The sequence below is a fragment of the Microtus pennsylvanicus genome, chromosome 16 (assembly GCF_037038515.1).
Source record: "Microtus pennsylvanicus isolate mMicPen1 chromosome 16, mMicPen1.hap1, whole genome shotgun sequence".
NCBI lineage: Eukaryota > Metazoa > Chordata > Mammalia > Rodentia > Cricetidae > Microtus > Microtus pennsylvanicus.
The window spans coordinates 43,675,831-43,697,099 of record NC_134594.1 but is presented as its reverse complement, the minus strand read 5'-3'; the positions used below and the strand labels follow the sequence as shown (position 1 = coordinate 43,697,099).

The window sequence follows — 21,269 nt, the reverse complement described above, 5'->3', positions numbered from 1 at the left end:
CTGGGGAAACAACAGCCCAGTAGCCTTGTGTACTGAGTCCTTAACTTGGCTTCTAAATATGATTCAACTCCCGAGGAGCCAGAACTCAGAGAAATGGTGGATTTGAAAGCCACAACAGGCAAAATAGATGATTCTGGAAAAATCATTCAGTGTCCGAAAGCATGGAAGTCCTCAGAGACCAGTGGGTTCTGCTGAGGCTTGAAAGGATCAAAGTCAGCTTGAGGTTCCCACCACCAAAGATGAAGAAATTTGGGGATAGGGGTACAAAGAGACCAGTAAGACAGATCAGCTGGCTAAGCATTCGTCATGGGTTCAATTCCTGGTCCTCGGAGCTGTCTTCCAGTCTTCACACATGTGCCCTGGTACCCTTGCCCGCTCATCCCCACATTCTGCACATATACACAATAATAATGATTTTTAAAAGAACCAAAGGTGGCTCCAGATAAAACTAAAGACATAAGAAATCATCTCGGGGCTAAGTCTAAACTTGTCCCCTTCACTTACAGGATATTTGGGAGCCCCAGCTTGAATAGAACCTGAGAGTCCCGTGCCAATGGCATCTCAGTGTTCATCTGATTTGGGGGGTTGTGTCATGGTGTGGAGAAGGTCTTTACTTGTAGAGAATATATAGCAAAGTGTCTGGGGGTAATAGCAGGGGAGCACTTTACTCTCGGACATTTCAGGGAGATGAAAAGATTCTCAGCCCGTATTTGCAGGTGTTCTGTCAGTTGGAGAATTTAAAATTGTAAATTAACATCAATCTATTATAATATTAATTATATTATAACTATATCATAATATCAATGTTATGGAAATAGACTAATTTCGTGGTACAAGCACATAAGAGAATTTGGGAACCAAGATGTATTGTCCTTTTGTGAGCTGCCTTTATTTTAGGTTGAGGTCTGGCAGGGATAATTACTGCGCCCAACTCTTTGAGGTCATAGGTTCAATCCCCACCACTTTGGCCCTCATAGAGTTGTGGGGGCAGTAGATAAAGAAAGAGAGGTTGGCAAGAGAATCCTAGGAACAGAAGCCAGTATGAGCATTCTAGTGAGACAGAGACTCCAGAAAGCTGCCACAGCCACAATAGATGGTAATGCCAGGTTCCTGCTCTAACTGGTCCAGGGGACAAACGTGTGGGAACTATGAGGGGGCCACCTTTAGTGATATGTGTGTATTAACTGTCTCCAAATATCGCATCTCTCTCCCTCTTCCCCAGTCACTCCTGGGAGTGCACAGGATGTCAGCTGTCCCCTTGGTTCCTTCCCCTGTGGGAACATCACCAAATGCTTGCCCCAGCTGCTTCACTGCAACGGTGTGGACGACTGTGGGAACCGAGCAGACGAGGATAACTGCGGTGAGTGAGGAGCCGGGTCACAGCCAGCAAGGCCTGGCCATGCCAACCTGGAAGAGAACTGAGTGTGTGTGGGCAGGGGCTTGATTGGCTTCCGTATCTACTTTGGGAAAGGGCCAGAATCAGCACAAGACACCCCAAGACCAAGTTCTGCCTGGCCATGCCAACCTGGAAGAGAACTGAGTGTGTGTGGGCAGGGGCTTGATTGGCTTCCATATCTACTTTGGGAAAGGGCCAGAATCAGCACAAGACACCCCAAGACCAAGTTCTGCCTGGCCATGCCAACCTGGAAGAGAACTGAGTGTGTGTGGGCAGGGGCTTGATTGGCTTCCATATCTACTTTGGGAAAGGGCCAGAATCAGCACAAGACACCCCAAGACCAAGTTCTCAGCACAAAGGAGATTTATTTGTCCTGGAGGTATAGTAGGAGGCTGCTTGTTCATTCCTGGCCATTCATACTTGAAATAAACACACACAGAAACTATATTAATTTAAACACTGCTTGGTTTATTAGCTTAGGTGTCGCCGCCTCCTCCTCCTCCTCTTCCTCCTCCTCCTCCTCTTCTTCCTCCTCTTCTTCTTCCTCCTCCTCTTCCTCCTCCTCCTCCTCTTCCTCCTCCTCTTCTTCTTCCTCCTCCTCCTCCTCCCCCTTCTCCTCCTCCTCCTCTTCTTCTTCCTCTTCCTCTTCCTCTTCCTCTTCCTCTTCTTCTTCTTCTTCTTCTTCTTCTTCTTCTTCTTCTTCTTCTTCTTCTTCTTCTTCAGATAGGGTTTCTCTCTAGCTTTGGAGCCTGTCCTGGAACTAGCTCTTGTAGACCAGGCTGGATTCAAACTCACAGAGATCTGCCTGCCTCTGCCTCCCAACTGCTGGGATTAAAAGTGTGCATCACCACCACCTGGCTTAGTTTAGGCATCTTATTTACTAACACATATTAAATTAACCCATTCCTATTATTTTATATTTTACCACAAGACTGTGGCCTATGGGTAGGCGTATTTCTCCTTTGGCAGCTGCATGGCACCTCCCTGACTCTGCCTTCTTTCCTCCTCTATCTGCTTGGAATTCCTGCCTTACTTTACTCTGTTCTGCCATAGGCCAAAGCCGCTTTATTCATTAACCAATAGAAGCAACATATATACAGAAGGACTTCCCACCCCATGGAGAGACAAAGGTCTGCCTCTAGATAGAGAGGAGGCAGATGTAGACCATAGTAATTGGCAATTTATAAAGGGAAAAGGAGAAACCTTGTGTTAGGATGAGTTGGTTTGTTTTGATTGGGCATTATTAATTAGGGTAGCCAAAACGGGACTTTGTATTACTGGACTTCAATACTTTGATAGCTCAACCTTGGTAGTCAGCCTCAGGAGAAGGAAGTGGCTAAATAAGGGAATAGACTTAGGAGGCTAGCTTTAGGAACATAATCTAATAGTTTAGCAATACAGAAGGAGTGGAGAAGGGCAAGGCCTGACAGAGCCATGTTTGCCATGTTTGGGCCTACTGGAGCCCTCTGCCTCCCTATTACTGTTAATATAGTGATGAACTGTCACATCCAGCTCCAGCTGGGTTTTTTTAATTTGTTCTTATAGAGCTATGTATTTCCCCTCCTATCCCCCCTCTTCCTCTCCCCTCCCTTTACTCCTCTCCCATGGTTGCCATGCTCCCAATTTACTCAGGAGATCTTGTCTTTTTCTATTTCCCATGTAGATTAGATCCATGTATGTCTATCTCCCTTAGGGTCCTCATTATTGTCTAGGAATTATGATTGTAGGCTGATTTTTCTTTGTTTTATATCTAAAAGCTACTTATGAGCGAGTACATATGATATTTGTCTTTCTGGGTCTGGGTTACCTCACTCAATATGATGTTTTCTAGATCCCCCATTTGCCCACAAATTTCAAGATGTCATTATTTTTTTCTGCTGTGTAGTACTCCATTCTGTTAATGTACCACATTTTCCTTATCCATTCTTCAGTAGAGGGGCATTTAGGTTGTTTCCAGGTTTTGGCTATGACCAACAATGTTGCTATGAACATAGTTAAGCACATGTTCTTGTGATATGATTGAGCATCCTTTGGGCATATACCAAAAAGTGGTATTGCTGGGTCTTGAGGAAGGTTGTTTCCTAATTTTCTGAGAAATCACCACACTGACATTCAAAGCAGCTGTACCAGCTTGCACTCCCACCAGCAATGCAGGAGTGTTCCCTTTCCCCACAACCTCTCCAGCATAAGTTGTCATCAGTGTTTTTGATCTTGGACATTCTTAAGAGTATAAAATGGAATCTCAGAGTTGCTTTGATTTTCATTTCTCTGATGGCTAAGGATGTTGAACATTTCCTTAAGTGTCTCTCAGTCATTTTAGATTCCTCTGTTGAGAGTTCTTTTTTTAGGTCTGTACTCCATTTTTTATTGGATTATTTGTTCTTTTGATGACCAATTTCTTGAGTTCTTTGTATATTTTAGAGATCAGCCCTCTGTTTGATGTGGGTTGGTGAAGATCTTATACCATTCTGTAGGCTGCCATTTTGTCTTATTGACCATGTCCTTTGCTTTACAGAAGCTTCTCAGTTTCAGAGGGTCCCATTTATTAATTGATTGTCTCAGTGCTACTGGAGTTATATTTAGGAAGTCTCCTGTGCCAGTGCTTTCAAGTGTACTTCCCACTTTCTCTTCTATGAAGTTCAGTGTGGTTGGTTTTATGTTGAGGTCTTTGATCCATTTGGACTTGAGTTTTGTACATGGTGATAGACATGAATATATTTGCATTCTTCTACATATTGATATCCAGTTATGCCAGCACCATTTCTTAAATATGCTTTCTTTTTCCCATTTTATACTTTTTGCTTCTCTGTCAAAAAATCAGGTGTTCAAAGATGTGTGGATTAATATCCAGGTCTTTGATTCAGTTCCATTGGTTCTCCCGTCTGTTTTTAAGTCAATACCAGGCTGTTTTCAGTACTGTAGCTTGTAGTAGAGTTTGAAGTCGGGGACTGTGATGCCTCCAGAAGTTTCTTTATTGTACAAGATTGTTTTGGCTATGCTGGGCAGCTCCGCTTGTTTCATAGGGAATAGTGTTACCCTCAGTATTTCAGATAAGTAGTTATTCGGCACAGTCAAGTATTTTTTAAACCAAGAAACCTGCAGAGCTCAAGTCTTTGAGGCACAATGGTATTAAAATTGAGAACAGGGTCTCTGAAGACTGAACCTAGGAACAGTGTTCACTCACCAATTAGGCAAACTTTCAAGAACACTTCTTGACCACTGTGTGCCTTGGTCTGCTCATTTTGTAAAGAGGTTTGATGATGGTACCTACACTGAGACTTTGGAAAGGCGAAGTATAAAGAATTAGGATAGTGCCAGGCATACGATGGGGACTCACAGCATGTTAGAGACTGCTGTTTTACTTAATCCAGCTAGGGAGGAAATGGGAGAATCCCGAAAACAGAAGTATTCGCATGAGGCTGACTTGCTCCAACAAAACCCATCCTGTGGCCCTACGAGGGCAGTAAGTGGGGCTGTTGGCCACATAGGATATTTAGAAAAATAGCTAGCCTGCAGAGGGTATTTTTGTTCGAGTTTCTGAAACTTTAAAGTACAAATTTATCAAAAACCACTTGAATGCCTGAAGCTGGTTCACCGCAAAACAAATCTGTTAATCAATATACAAGCTAGTAATATTCTCACTTGTGGGAAAACATGAGGCTATTTTTGGAAGGCGAAAACATACGTACAATGCTAAGGCTGGATGCACTGTATAAATGATAAGCCTGCAGGAGGTCTTGCTGCCTACTCTGGGCATTCCAGATTTGCAAAGCACCGCCCTAATGACTGAAACTTCCTTTACAAACAGAACCGAAAGGAGACAAGGCTTAAAAACCTCCACTCTGAGTAAGCTTCGCCCAGCTTATATCATAGAGCCAGCTCTTGGGCCTTGAGAAACAGGTCATTTCCTGTAAATGAATCTTATAATCACAAACAAACTCAAATCATCTTCCTAATAGGGTATGACATAACCATTTTCACCCAACTCCTGTGTGTGGGAATCCCAGGGCAATAGCCAAGAACCGTAAAGTGCTAACAACGTCTTCAATTTCACTGCCTGAGCCTCCTCTGGCTCAGTTTCTCACCTGGGCTAAGGTGCAGAACTACAAGATACACTTTCTCTTTGACCACAAGCATCCCTGTGTTTGATCCCCAAGCCAAGCAGACAGAACTGAAGCTGTTCTGTTTAGGAAAGCCGTCCCTCACTGAGCCACACCCTCCAGCCTCAGGCTTTTATGGTTTGTTTTGCTTGGCTTTGTTTTGCTTTGCTTTGTTTTGTTTTTGTTTGGTTTAACACCTTCCCCTGGTTGTATTTTCACAGCTTCTCCGTTAGGAATGCTCTCTCGCCACAGGGGGTAAACCAAGTGCTGACACTTAACTCAGAAGTGAAAGCTTCGCTTGCCTTTGAGTGAGAGGTCCGCAAACATTTCAAAGAAAAGCATTTGCTAAAATAACCGAAAATTGCAATGCAAATGCAACCCTGATCTGAACGCTGCCAGCCACTTCCCTCTGCACCTGCTTAGTATTTGGACACAGTCCCAGGTGGCATCCCGTCAGGCGGAATGGGTTCCAGGAGGCAGAAGCCCAGTAACTGTCTCAAGTTCACCAGTAAAAGCAGGTCTTCCGCATAAAAGAAAACACTAGCTTTAGTGGCAGTCTTAAAGAGACCATATTAAAGAATAAAAATAACAATAAGTAGCCGTTCTTGTGATAATAATCTTTAGTCTGGTGCATTCCTCAAGACTCCCCAGTCAGCGGCGCAAACACAGACAATAAGGCATTCAACACAGCTGGCTCAGCCTCCAAAATTTCTACTTCAGTCCTGGCCTGAAGGGTGGTAAATGACCCTTCTCTTTTCTAGAAAAAGTGCCTATCACTATGGGTCGGTAAAAGGATTCAGTGAAGGCTGGAGACAGAGCTCAGCAGTCAAGAGCGCTTGCTACTGCTGCAGAGGATACTCAGCTGCCGCAGAACCATCTCTAACTCTAGCTCCAGAGGATATGACTCCTTCCAAGAGCAGCACACACATTCTACACAGAGAGAGAGACAGAGACACAGAGGGGGGTGGGGCTTGAGGATTAAATGAGATGCTATATAAGAGGTGTTTAGCTGAAGAGAGATAAGATGCTTTTGTGACCCCACCCCAAGTTTATGCATGAGAATCCTACCCTATTACATGTTAAATGTTCTCTCTGATCAAACCTCTAAGATGTCCAAGTATGTACTACTGCTGTGTGTCCTTGCCAGAGTGGGCTGGCGCGCTCCGGAGAGCCTGCAGAATTCCACCACCATCTGTAGAGTCAGGTGATTACAACTAGGAGCTTGTGTTGCTTTTGCCTCTTGTTGTTCTGATTTCCCTGGCCAGCTGTGGCTTTTTATTTCTTCCCTTTATGGTATCTGGATAATTTATGCTCCCAAGGCTGCTCACTTTTAAGACATCCATATTTAAATTCTTGCTAATGCTAATTAAATTAAACCAGAAATGTGGTCTTTTCAGAATATATAAACTTCATGAGTATCTGACGAAGCAGTATTAGATATATTTCCAACTATGCAAAATAAAGTGTTTTAGCTTATATAGATGGAAAGAATTCATGATCATTTGGATTAAAAGTATATGGTCGAATCAAATGTCCTTTTTTAGTGGAAGAGGACATTTTTCATTAATCAGAAAAAAAATTCAAAATAAAACTTAAGATTCCAACATTCAGGAGACAGAGGGAGCCAGTTCTTTGCAAGTTGGAGGCCTGTGTGATCTATAATCTTTCTTTTCCTTTCTTTTATGAGACAGGACTCTGCAGCTTTGGAGCCTGTCCTAGAACTAGCTCTTGTAGATCAGGCTGGCTTCAAACTCACAGAGATCCGCCTGCCTCTGCCCCCCAAGTGCTGGGATTGAAGGCGTGCGCCACCACTGCCCAGTTTAGATCACTTTTATTAGATATTTTGTCATAGCAATGAACATTAAAGGTAACTGATTCAAAAGTTGGAGAGATGGCTTAGCAATTAAAAGCAGTTGCTGCTCTTCCAGAGGACCACGGTTTGATCCTGGTACCTACATCAGGGGGCTGTCAACTGCTTGTTACTCCAGCTTTGGGAAATCTGACTCACCCTCTGGGCAGACAGACACACACACACACACACACTATTTTTTTAAGCAACTAATACAGAAAACAGGTGCCAGGAAGTAGCATCTTTGTTGTGATAAACATGAACACGTGGTTTATTGGCTTTAAAAACTGGTCTGTGAGAGGAATGTGGAACAGTTTGCAGGTACAGGCCTAGGAAATCCTAGAACACTCTGAGCAGAGATTAATGGGCCATTCTGATGAGAGTTTAGGAGACCAAAAGGCCAAGAGACAGGTGAACAGTCGAGGCCCAGCTCCTGAGTATTCAGAAAGAACGAGGCCAGAAGTCATTTTGGGAGAGATTCTGACTTCATTCTGCCTGTGTCCTGATCTTGACTCTGATCAAACCTCTACGATGTCCCGGGATGTACTGTTGCTGTCTGTCTGTGCCAGAATCATCTGGAACACTCCGGAAGGAAAGCAGAATCACCCATCCTCTGTAGAGTCAGGTGATTAAACGTGGGAGTGAGTGTTGCTGAAATCCAAAGAAATGGATTTTTCTTCTTGTTGTTGTTGTGCAATGGAAATTCCAAAGCAGCACAGCATTCAGGCCGTGACATGACGGCTGCTCGCTCTCTTACCCAGATCTATGGTGAAAGCAAGGAGAGGGATGTGGAAACTCTGAATCGCCCAAGCAAGGGGGTTTGAGGTTGTGGACAAAGACCGTGTAGCAAAAGTAGCTATGATATGTCAAAAGATTAGCACCGGAAAAGATGAACATCATGTTCCGCGATGGGACCATAGGAAAGGCGCCCTAAGCAAGAGCCAGCCAATGAAGCCTCCAGCCTGCAAAACACCAATTAATTTGGGAGGTGAGAGAGCCTAAGCTAGGAATACTTATTTTCTTTTTCAAAAGCAATAACCTAAAAAAGAGTTGCTCAAGGTTGAGCAGGACACATCAGCGGCTGCAACCATGGTCCAAGAGAACCAGAGGAGAGGAGAGGAGCTGGCAACGGAACTCAGCAGCAGCATCTGTATGGCACTGGTTTTATAGGCATGAAAGATTCGAGGGTGAGGGAGTCATGCAGGCTTGCAGGAAGGTTTTTAAAAGCAGGTCGAACATCTATCTTGTGCTAGGGTTGGAGTCCCTATAAGGAGATTCTAAAAAGCAATTGCATGAAGCTGAGGGGGTAGAATCTACATTGCAGTGGAAACTTCGGGATGTTGGGGATGCAAGGACCATGTGGTTTCCACTAAGGAATGCTGCAGAGACAGAACAGAGGCTGCCCAAGAAAGAGACTGCATGCTGCAGGAGGCAGAGCTGGAGACACAGGGCTAATAAACCGCGTTGGAGTCTAGATGATTCCTTCAAAAGTCTGAGTGGCCAAACAGTAATTTCCTTCCTGGGTATTCATCTCCTTTGGATTGTTCTTCCCTTGCTCTGCCCCCTCTCTTCTCTGCTGAAATGGGCATATTTAGTCTGTGCCATTGTATATTAAAAGTGCATGAGATTTTATTATTATTTCCTAAAAAAGCACAATTAAAAAACCGTCTTGAGTCTCAGCTGAGACTTGGGTTTAGGACTTTTAAACAGTGTTGAAACTGTTCAAGACTCTGGGGACCTTTTTTTTTAAAAAATTTCTGCCTCCTCCCCGCCTCCCTTTTCCGTCCCCTTCCCCCCACTCCCCATGTCCCACTCCCCTCCCCCTCCCTCTCCAGTCCGAAGAGCAGTCAGGGTTCCCTGCCCTGTCTGGGGACCTTTTGTAGTTGGGCTAAATGCAGGTTTCATTATTAGATGGTCGTGAACCTATGAGTACAAACAGTGGAAGATGTGGCTTCAGGGCGATACATTTGTGTGCCGGGCTTAGAAGAAGTAGATTCGTGATGGTTAACACAGATTATCAATTTAGGACCTAGAATTACAAAGGAGGAAAGTCGTCTCTAGGCTTGTCTGTGAGGTAGTTTTCAGACTGAGTTCATTGTAGTAGGGAGGCCCACCCTGCCAGTGTGGATACCATTCCATGGGCTGGGGTCCCAAACTGAATAAAATGGAGAAAGCAAACTGAGCATATACTGCCATCTTCAGCAAACCCTAAAAAGGGACTAGCGTAAGCAAGAGAATAACCATAGAAACGTTGAGTCACAGCATTCATCTCTGTACGCTTTTCGACTCTAAGGCAGCCAGCTGCCTGAAGCTTCTGCCCTGCCTTCTGTGCCATGATGAGTTACACCCTTGAACTGTGAGACAAAGTAAACCCTTAATTCTTTAAGCTATTTTTGTGGCAATTCATCCAAACAGAAAGAAATTAACACAATAACCAAGTATGAGGAATAAAATACCTAATACAAAAACCATTAAAACATATTTAACCATTGAACGTGTCCATGGGCATAATGCAAGAAAAAAAATACTTAGAACCTTTCAATTGAATTCATGGGAATCCTTTTCTTTCTAAAAAGTAATATAGAGGCCACATATGTAATTTACTTAGATAGAAAAGTGAATTTCTCCAAGTTGTAGTATTTAACATATAATTTCTGTATTTTTTACCATGTGTCACTAATACAGTTTTCATCTCTCCTGAAACTTTTCACGAACGCAGTCTGAGCACAAACCAAACAATACTCTGAAGTCATCAGAGTGGAAAGAAATTTGGTGTGTCCGTTGCCAAGCAGAGATAGAGAAAAAAAAAAACCTTTCCTTTTTTGTGCCCGGGTAAACAGCAAGGGAATCTGATTACAAAATGCTGACAGTTCTCATTTAGAAATCACATGTGCTCATTTCGAACTGAATGCCAACTCGGTCGTGAAAGTGTAAAGTTAAAGTCTCATCCAATTCTTGGGTGAGGACCGGGGTTGGAACTCAGTGGTAGAGCGTTTGCCTAGCATGTGCAAGGCCTTGGGGTCGTTTACCTTCCACAGCCAATGTGCGTGTGTGTGTGTGTGTGTGTGTGTGTGTGTGTGTGTGTGTGTGTGTGTGACTATCAGATCAATTCACCACACCTAGATTTCCACTTGAGAGAGCTCTGCATTTCCAACTTCTCTTCATGTTTTTTAAGTAGAGCCAGTACACAGAGTGACCCCTCTCACGTCAGCTACACCACCTCATTTGAAGCTATACTGCTTGCCCTATTATGGAGTTCAAGACTTCTAAAGACCAAGTCATCATGCCTGTCCTTACTAGACTTGCTCTTTGAACATCTCTCGCCTCCTCTACACCTCTACAGCGCCATGCACAGAAAAGGAATGAAGACATTTTTGACCATTTCCACGCTAGCCTTTCTGTAAGCCATAGAAGAAATGGCTTGAAACGTCTTCTATGACATTTGGAATGTTGTACAGTAGAGAGAAAATGTCCAGAAAGCTTTGTGCCCTCCTGGAACCTATGAATGTGACCTTATTTAGAAGCAAAGTCTCTGCCAAGACGAGGATTAAGACCATGTTCTGACAGAATCATTAGGATAGACCCCAAAGCCAATGACAGTGTCCTTGCAAGAAAGAGAAAACAGTTGCAGAGATGTAGTGTTCGTAGGCAGGCAGAGGCAAAGGCTAGACTTTTACTGGCACACCAGAAGCAAGCAACAGCCCAGACAGTCAAGAAAAGATCTGGAGCCTTGTATGTAGCTCTGCTGACACCTTGAGTTTAGACTCTAGCCTCCAAAACCATGAGAGAATCCATTTCTATTGTTTCAAGTCACCAAATGGCAGTAATTTGTTAGAGCAGTCGAGGCAGGGGATGAGAAACAGAAAAGGGTAGCCCCTCTGTAGACCTGATCCCCAATCCAGATGAAAGCAATCTGGAGTTGGGTATATCACAGACAGCATTTCCAATGCGGTGTCTTTGCACCTTACTGCGTGCGGCATAGACTCTCAAGGATAGGGTTCTCTTTTCAGATAGCTGTCCTCGAAAAACATCTTTTTTGGTGGATACTCCTTGTTCTTTTATGTGATGATCAGTCATCCATAGTCACAAGGGAGGCACAGGAGGGGAATGGAGAAGAAGAGTCACAGTGGCAGGAGACAGAGCTCTCCATACAGGGCACCCAGAAAGACATTAATGTGTTGAAAGGACAGACAGGAGGAAGAGAAGGTCTTTGACCAGAGTCTTTTTTGTGAGCTCCGTAGGAGAGGGAAAGCAAACTGAACAGGCCAAGCCTGAATAACTTCAAAGGGCTCCACGCTGTAGTGGTCATTGGCTGCCTCTCCTCCCCCTGTAGCTGGTTTTGGATGCTTCAGGAAGAGGAAGTTGTCTCCTGGGTCCATGGGCCAAATAGATGAACTCCTTTGGCTTCAGACTGATGATTTCATGTGTAATTGGGCTAAATGCATTGCTCATTATTAGATGGTCATGAGCCTTTCTCCCAGCTGTGTTCTTTGTTCCCTCTGAGAACTGTCTGGGCTGTGGAGAGCCAGCTGTCCTCGGCCAGGAAGGTTAGTGGCATAGCATTCCTGGGCACAGGCACACAAAAATTAGTGTGGAGTCTACGAGGTCTTCATGAATTCAGCTGTACTAGCACGTTTTTGCCTTCCTCCTCGCAAGCAGTTAGCAATAAATGGAAGGCAGCTTTGACTACCCTGAAAACTGCACTGTGCTTCCCCGCAAAGATAAGAACAATCGCTTACAGAATTTAGATCGCAGCTGTGCCTTCACTTCCTGTCCCTGTAACAAATTCCTAAGAAAATCAATTAAGAAATCTACAAAGACGAGAGGTTCATTGTGGCTCACAATTGGCTCACAGACCCGTTGGGCCATTTCAGCCCATGGGTTCTGGTACATGATTGATGGGCCTTGCCATGGCAGAGGCACATGGCACAGTAGAGCCATGTACTTCATGTCTAGGAAGGAAAACAAAAACAGGAAGGGATAACAGTCCTCTTTCTGGCTACATGTCTGAGGATCTGTAGACTTCCAACTAGTCTACACACATAAAACTCCCATTACCATCACTTTTAAAACCAAGCCTTTAAAACATGGACCTTTGGGAGATAGTCAACACTCAGACCTCAGCTTGAACTTTCCAGACTTTACCTTAACTGCTTCTCCTTTGCCCCTCCCTCTAGACATCAATTGTTAATGCTGTGTTTTATTTGGAAAAATCCCAAGGCACTGGAGAGCCCTTTTTTTCATAGCTTTCTTATGTTTTTCTTACCTTCTTCTTGACAGTAGTTGGTTTTATCTAACAGGAGTTATAACCAGATTGTCTTCTTATTTGAGTATTCATGTGTGCAGTCACAATACAAGTCCCTCATATGTTGTCTTTCATTTCATCCACACTGTAAATAAGTATGATGTAAGATATGCATTCCATATATATGGAAAATAAAAGTGCACAAAGATGACGTTAGTCTCCTGCTAACAGGTTTAGTAAAATACCATCCCAACTGTTTGGCTTGTGGGCCAGCTTCTCCTCACCCTAACAGTTTAGATAATCAACCTGGTAACAGGAATCAGATTATTTTGGTCCACAGTTGAGGAGGTTTTGGTTCATGATCAGTTTATCCCATGGCTTTAGCCTACAGCAAGGGAGTGCGCCATGATAGGAGTGTATGGGCAGAGAACTGCTCACAGTCAGAGGCCAAAGGGACTAGGGTCCCTTCAAGGACCATTCTAAGTAGCCTAAAGCCCCCACTTGGTCCCCAGTTCTTAAGAGCTCCACCATCTCCTAGTAATGATGTGGGCTAAGGACTTTGAGAGACAGTTATCCAAACATGAAAGCTTCCACATTCTGTTTTTTCCTGGGTAGAAGAGCAAGGCCCATGCCGTTAATTATTAGATGATTTTGCATTCAAACAAGTATCTTGTTGATAAAATTTAAATTGGATGGCACCTCCTCTTGCATGATATTTATAACATTTAGACTTCTTTTTAAAGGAAAGTATTTTTAAATTTTTTTCTTAGAAAAGTAGTGTATGAGAAATTAGAGATACCTCCAAATTTTAAATATCAAGTGTGATGATGGTAGTAAGAGCTGATGTTTGTACATTGTTACTAAATATAAGATACGATTCTAAGTCTGTATTTTACCTCATTTAATCCTCATGACGGTCTTTGAGACAGGAACTGTTTTATTACCTTTAAACTGGGAAGTTAAAGCCCTGCACTGCACATGAACTGGAAATGTCAGCTCCCATTCCCAAATGAGTAACAGTCTTTAAGCAAACTTTCCTCTGCGGCCAAAGGTTGTTGCTATTACAAGCTTCCATCCTTTCAATAGAGAAAAGCCGTTAAACATCTCGTCTATTTCCTTTCTACTAGGATTACAGCTGGGCTCATGTGTCTCTGTAGTGACAGGACACTATACGGGATCCACAGGGGCAGAGGTCTGGCTCTCTGTCTTCTTATGAAACCACATAGTCCCCTGAGACACGCATGGATTATTCTGCTCCTTTCCTTCAACACCTCTGAGTAGTCACCAGCCTGTCACAGACACTCCACACCCAGTCTTTCTTGCCTCCATCCTTAGCCCTCCAGGGCTCGAGGGTAACATTTCATTACCTGAGTTAGCCTTGCTCCTAGAGAACTTTCATGGTCCTGAGGCTCAGCTGCCTTAACCATTCTAATCTTGTCCACTCCGCTGCTCCATTGTCAAGCCAGGCTCTGACTGTAACAATTGCCCCATGACTCCAGGTCACCCTGCTCCAGAATCCAGTGAGGGAAATATGACCCATAACTAAGCCAGAAATGAAGTACATCTCAGCTGTCCTTTTTCGGCCCAATTCTCTTATCTCGTTTGTGAGGAGAAAAGCCCAATGGTTCTCTTTAACAGGCTTGCAAACCTCTTGTCAAATGTCACTCTTAAGCATTTGAAAATAAAATTCCAGGAATTTAGCTCTTCTGTGAACCTTTGAATTTCTGTCTCATCTTTTTCAGATGATGCAAGTGTGAACGTCTACTTGCCTAAAGCAGGAAAGGGGTAGGGGCCGCAAGATACTTAAGAGAAGAGAAACTGTTAACACCCAGGGGAGATTTTTCCAACACTGGCTTGGCATTGACTTTGAGAACAAGATAAGCGGTGCCTATTTTGGGGTGTGATAGTGATGATATGTATTTTTAATAGGATTAGAAACCAGAAGCATATTCAAGGACTCTTTTAATGTTAATTTGTCCTGCATTTAAAATTCAAAAACATTGGATATTCTTTAACTTTTTAAGAAAGCGTCTTATGTTGTTCTCAGGAGGACGACAGTGCCCAACAGAGCAATGCTGGAATCGGCTCCCATTTCAGAATACCTCACTAAAGTCATTGATTAATCCTTTTAAAGTTAAAACCAGAGGGGGAAAATGACATGGGCCATGACTCTTGTATTAATGTAGTCGTGATTTGGGTCTTTGTGTCCTGGGGGGGGGGGGAATTGATCCTTGAGACTGACATGGGACAGCACTCACACTGACCTGTGGCTCAGCCTTCTTTTTGCTTTTGTCTTGAGATATGACCCCAGACTGGCCAGAAACTCACTCTGCAGCCTAAGCAGTCCTTAAACTTTGTCCCTTCTAGATTGACTTCCCAAGTAGCTGCACCATCAAGACCATCTTATAATCATGTATTTGGTGTTCAAAACTAATTGGTTTTACATTTAGTAGTCTCAAAAATATAAGAAGAACCCTCAGCTCTTCTAAAATTACCAGCCTTATTTTAATTTCCAATATATTTGGAAATGAAGTGTTTATCCAACAATGTTCAGGGTTAGGCACAGTGGCACCCAGCTATTGTCTCAAAGAGGCTAGCTTGAACCCAGGCATTTGAAGCCAGTGTAGACAACAGAATGAGACCTATATCAAGAGAAACTACCTAAAAGTAATACATAAGGCATGTTTGAATTATGGTCTTGATTTTCTTCTCAGAGCACAGCTTACTAGATAAGGAGTGAGGGGCAGTATTTCCTTTTTGTGGGCATAATTTTTGTTAAAAGATGCCCAGGGTTTCGACACACTCTTTGACTTCTTCAAATGGTTGCCTCTACTGACTAAGACCACAGACAGAGGCATGAGCATTCCGTACAGCAAACCACCATTGCCCTTAAAATTCAAAGAGACTGCATTCCATGTAGCTGTTTTGACAAACCACTGAACTCATCCACATTGCACCCCCAGGTTCACTCGAGCTCTTCAGGGCCTCTCTCTGTTTAATCACTTTATAAGCAAAAGATGTTCCACTCTTTTCCAAGAATGGGTGCTAAACGTTGCGTGTGAACACCAAGAACGCTCTGGTTTGCATGAATCCGGACCTTACAAATGAACCCCTACTTGTTCATCCACCAACGGGATGTTTGCTTTGTAGAGTGCCAGATCCGTTCCTTCTTTCCAAAGCTTTGCAGACTGTCAGGTGTACTCCTCCCCCCTAATTGCGTGAGAACGGACCATCTCAGCCAGCCATCTTGAAACTGTCCTGAACAGTTTCTAGTCCAAAGACAACCTTTAGGCGATAATTATCGGCTTAGTGGTATTATTAAAATCCAAGTAGAATCATCGTTGTGGGGTTCATCATCCTTTTGGAGACTTCAGAGATCTGTTAGGAATGTAAACATATTAAATGTCATAAGCTGTAAATCTTAGGGAAGTTAAGGGACCATTTTCTATTAAGTATATCCAGGGTATCCAGGTTTAATAATAAATAGCTCTTTAAACTTAAGCCTGAAATCACATGCAGGAAGCTACATGAAACCTAAGGCTAGAATTAGTTAGTACTTTTTGATATCATTAATATTAAAAAGAAATTTTAAATTTCGAGATAGTACTTATACCCTAAGAAAAAATTTTAAAGAGTCAAAATAAATTCAAGGGGTATGAGCTTTGTGACAATAATAGTCCTAGATTTTTATTTTATTCTGTCCCATACCAGGTGGCTCTTCTGATACGAGACAGAGACTTTGAATTTTCTTTTAACAACATACTTGGGTTTAGAAAAGGAGAGAGTCGCACTCCAACTCCAATTGAGTCGGGACTACATAAAGACTACCTGTTTGGCATGTCTGTAGAATCCAGCAAAAACCAACATTTCTTAAACAAAAAGATTTATGAAACTTTACCTTGTAGAAGCATTTTATATCATAAAGCCAATTACTCCTTTTCTTGGTATTTTTTTTCTGGATGATTCTCCCTTCTTTTCTCAATGTTTGATTTGTCCAAAGATCTTTAGATTCCTCAGTTGGATGTTTTTATTTTCCTGGAAATGCAAAGACAAAACCCTGCCCTGACCCTAATTTGGTGAGTTTTTTCTTTCAACAGATTGAATTGCTACATTGGTTGATGAACCATAACAGAGTTATTATTGAGAAATATGTGCCATTTATTGTCACTTTGAAGTGTTTGATGTTTTCCAAGTCTTCTTCTGCTCAACCACCATTCTGGCATGGTTTATTCTTTGCTGTAACCTTGTGGATGATGTGTTTGTCTTCCCATTCAGTCTGAAGTATTCTTCAAATGTCTGTGCAGTTCGCTTAGTGGCCAACTTTTTCTTTTGCATTCCTTTACAATAGCTAGTTTTTCTGGGTATAATATTCTGAATTGGCTGTTGTCATTTAGAGTTTGAAATAACATCCTTCAAGGTCCTCCTTACTTTAAAAGTTTTATTTTGTTTTGCTGTGTCTTGATTTGTTTTGTTTGAGAAATTTGCTGCTTTTAAGATGGATCTATCTTTATATTTGGCTCTGTGTTTCTGTCTTTCCAGTTCCAACATAGTTTATTTTGGATATTTAGTCCTTGATGAGGAAATTCTTTTCTAGTCTCTTTCAGTGGGGTTCTAAATGCCTCCTATATCTGGATAGGTATTCTTTCCTTAAATTTGGGGAGTTTTCTGCTGTGATTTCATTGAAACTATTTTCTTTTCTTTGAAGACAAATTCTTATCCTGCTTCTATGTCCATGATTCACATATTTGTTCTTTTCTTAATGTTCTAAAGATTGGACCCCCTAGAACTGGGCTTGCCAACAGTTGTAAGTCACTTAACTAGAAATCAAGCTCAGATTCTCTGGAAGATCAGCACCCACTCTCGGCCACTGAGCCATGTCTCCATTTCTGGTGAGGCTTTTATTGAGTACTGTTGTCGTTGTTGTTGTTGTTGTTTGGCTTGGCTCCTTGAATTTTACATTTCTAGAATTTCAGTTTAGTTTTTCTTCAGTATTTGTGTCTCTTGATTGACTCATAAGTATGTTGACTTCTTTTGCCTTCTCTGGGAATTTGTTCAAGAGTTTGTGTCCTCTGTCATCTCTTTGTACAGTTTATGCTCATTCTTTCTCATTCTTTTTATGGGATTCTGTCCCCTTCCCCCTCGTGGGAGGTGAAGTCCTAGATTCTTATGCTTCTTGTTTACTGCATTTAGAATTACTGAAGCAGTTAGGCCATTGGTTGGATTTTTTTTTAAAAAACCCTCCTTCATTCAGGAGAAGTATTTGCAAATTTCAAGGAAGACTAGGTTGTAGTAGCATTGAAGTGTCATTTTCCTCTACTGGACTGTCGTGCAAAGCAACAAGCTCACTCCCCATTGCTGCCCTGTGAGAAGAATGCTATTTTCAAAACAATCATTTTAAAAGGGTTGTCCTTCTATGAAAATACAGTAATAGCAAACAGTTCCCCTGAGGACTTGCACTAAGATTCCCCAGGATACATAAAATGCAGCTATCCAGCCCCATAGTGGCAAAACCCAGATCCCATACTGTCAAAATTGACGAGAACTGGAACAAGAGTCTATGTTCTTGGTAGTGCCTTAACTTGCAAGTTCTACTAGAGCAAAGGAGACTGAGTTCTCTTTCACTGGTGTATCTTTAAGTATTCCACCCATTCAGCGGATATCCCCAGTCTTCTTTCAACGTAAAATACTCTGCAGATTACCCGAGATCACCTCCAAAAAAGCAGAGATCTAAATTCCCACAGTAGTTACTAATGTATGAAAAACTGTGCATCCTTAAAATACCAAGCATATATGAGTTAAAATATAGAAACACATAATACTAAAAAGCTGTTCTCTTAAAAATGCTAACTCCGACTTTGCAATTCTGGCTCCATGTCTCTTGTTCTGTGTGCCTGCCTTCTGCTGGAGGAAGTAAAGGCTAGGAAGAAGAAAAAGCCTTGGCAAGCAGAAAGAAGGTTAAAAACTCATTACCAAATGCTTGTACTATTTAAAAAGAAATTTCTACAAAATACAGTCCTCCGAACTCAAGACGAATGAGCAGGTCTGTTCTGTTTCTGCTAGTTAGAAATCCCTCATTGCCATTCTGATTTTTCTTATTTGACCTTTTTCTGTTTCCCCACTGCTCTCTGTGTGTGTGGTGGGGGGGAGGTGGAAAGGAGTGACGTAAGAATGAGAAAGAGAAGGAGCAGCAGGGATGCTTGTGGCTCCACTCTGACCTCACGGGTGCACTCAGTGTGTCGAGGACACTGTCCCAGACACAGCAGTTGGAACAAAGTCACAATTGTTTATCATGAGCAGCAGCTTAGTTTCAACAGTCAGTGGAAATGACAGGAAGAAGTTAAAAAAAACCAGCAGGGGTGCAGGGGTCCCCTCCAGAATGATCCATGTTGCCCAGTGATGTTACCTTTAAGAAGGTCAGCGGCGTGACAGTCACTCGTGCGGAAGGGGCTGCTGGCACTTGGTCAGCGACTGTACCTCAGCGATAGCGTGCTGCAAGAGCCGCCTGTCTACAGCCAGGTCTCCCATCGCTACTTGGGCTTCAGGCTTTCCCATCGCTGATATCCACAGACCCTTGCCCCTCTTCCCTTACCGTTCATGTCAACCACAAGAGTAATGGATGGCATTGTCATCCCTTCCCCATCAGCCAGCTCTGCGCGCAGCGTGTCCCTGCTGAAGGAACTTTGGACCCCAAGGTTCCAAAAACACGTATGACAAGGGTGTAAATATTTATGATTTTTAATACCTGTTATGAGACAGATGCAGTCCATGCGGCGGGGTTTATGGTGATACATACATTGTGGTAACACTGCTAGATAGAGGGTCCATATTAGCTGTGAAGCCACCCTTGTCTGTAACAGTCCACCTGATCCCAGACAGTGTCCCAGGGAAAGCCTTACTAAAGCCATTTTATAACAGAAAAGAAAGGAGAAAGAGCGAGCAACTACAAGACCTAAGCAACTACACCGTTTGAACTTGATTGACAGAATTGTTGCCACAGTGACAGCCAAGGCTAATTGCCAACTGGGCAAAATCCATAATTACCTGATAAACGAGCCACTGGGCATGTCTGTGGGGAGGGGCGGTATTGTGACTGGGTTAACCGAGAAATGGCACCAATCCCTGGGCAAGGTTTCCTGGAGTTGGCGAGGGTAAAGAATGGGAACTGAGTAGTAGACGAATTCAGTGCAGGGAGACCAGCTGCCAAGTTCCTATGTGACTGTAATGTCCCCAAAACAATGGACGGTAACCTCGGAGCTAAAATAAACTCTCGCCTTAACTAGCTTTTGTCAGAGGATTTTATCACAGAAACCGTACGGAAGCTAAGATATCCACGCATAGCACATGCCTTACAATAGCAGAAAGGTCGGAGAGCACTCATGAGAGACAAATAACCAGGAAGGGCACCAAGCCGGTGGTGTCAAGTCACTGTACTGTGTATGACAAAGATGTGACAACTTAAAATAGTCCGCTTACAAAAGCTCTGAGTTAAATATAGGATCTGCTAAAGGAGCACTGGGAAAAGCAACATCGCGTCAGTCACTGGCACGTCTGTCAGTTTCAGCGGCAAGGAAATACCACCTGCAAAACAGCCCCGTGTCTCGGGAGAGATGCCGGGGCGTCAGTTTCCCCGCACTGCTTCGGAATAGAGGTGTGGCCAAATGAGCCTCGGCTGCCGGGTCCACGATTTCACAACCCACCCTGCAGCCTACAAGGTCAAGACCTGCTCTCTGGGCTCTGAGACAAAGAACAGTCTTGGTTGTAGGAATGAGAAAATTGGGAGTGTTACCTCAGTAGTAGGGCCCTTGCCTGGTATGTAAGAGTCCCTGAGTGAGATCTATAGCATCACAGCAAAAGAGAAGAGGGAGGGAGTACGAGGGAGGGGAGGGTGGAAAAATGGGAGAGAGGGAAGCAGAAACAGCAGCCCCCTCAACATTGCCAGAGACCAGTGAATCACCAGCTTTGATGAATAAATATGTGTCTATATACACCAGGGATCAGTTTCCGTTCATGAAGGCCGTCTAGAAAACTAAAAACGACGTTTCGGCATTTCTGCCACTGGCTCACGGATAGGCAGATATGACTTGCTATGACAGTGTTTGATGAGCAGGGAGAGTTGGGCCACCCCACACCTCCCTCTGGGGACAGAAACGCACCCCTGCAGGAGGTCCTTGGTCGTAATTACCGAACCACCTTGGAGATTCACTGGCTTGTTTAGAGGGATTGTCTGTGCCGAGATAGTGAAGTCTATCTGCTTGATTTTCCTTTTTGACTCTCTCGCTCTCGGATTTTTTTTTTCTTTTCAGGAGACAACAATGGCTGGTCTCTACAATTCGACAAGTACTTTTCCAATATCTCCAAACTGACTCCACGACCCCCTTCTGCATGCTGTAAGTAGCCACACAGCAGATGAGCCCATGGTAAGATGCCAAGCTATTCCGTTTTGGATACAGCAAAATTTCTGAAAGTCGGTTAGAGTGTTCTAGTTGCAAATGTTTGAAGAAAGGAGGCCTTGGTTTGGAATCCTATCTTCAAGTGCACCTGGACTCAATCAAAGCAGGTATCGCAAACACAATTAGTGTCGGCGGTCAGGGTTGCTGTTTTCTAGAATGCCCTCTTTTGCCCACCGCCATAAACTCTGCAGCGAAGGAAAGCAAGGAGATGGAGGACGGGGGCCGCTGG

At 43.3% G+C, this 21,269-nt stretch overlaps 1 protein-coding gene across 4 annotated transcripts in view; it reads left to right on the top strand.

Annotated features, from left to right (window-relative positions):
• Rxfp1 (relaxin family peptide receptor 1) overlaps window positions 1–21,269 on the top strand; it is an 84,215-nt gene that overhangs the window by 28,024 nt on the left and 34,922 nt on the right. For 2 of the 4 annotated variants that reach the window (XM_075950730.1, XM_075950731.1), the window contains exons 2-3: window positions 1,223–1,360; window positions 20,894–20,977. In XM_075950730.1, coding sequence (XP_075806845.1) covers window positions 1,223–1,360; window positions 20,894–20,977 — 222 coding nt within the window. Of the gene's footprint in view, window positions 1–1,222; window positions 1,361–20,271; window positions 20,303–20,377; window positions 20,400–20,893; window positions 20,978–21,269 lie in introns of those variants that run through there. The other 2 variants (XM_075950733.1, XM_075950732.1) reach the window with 2 other exon arrangements.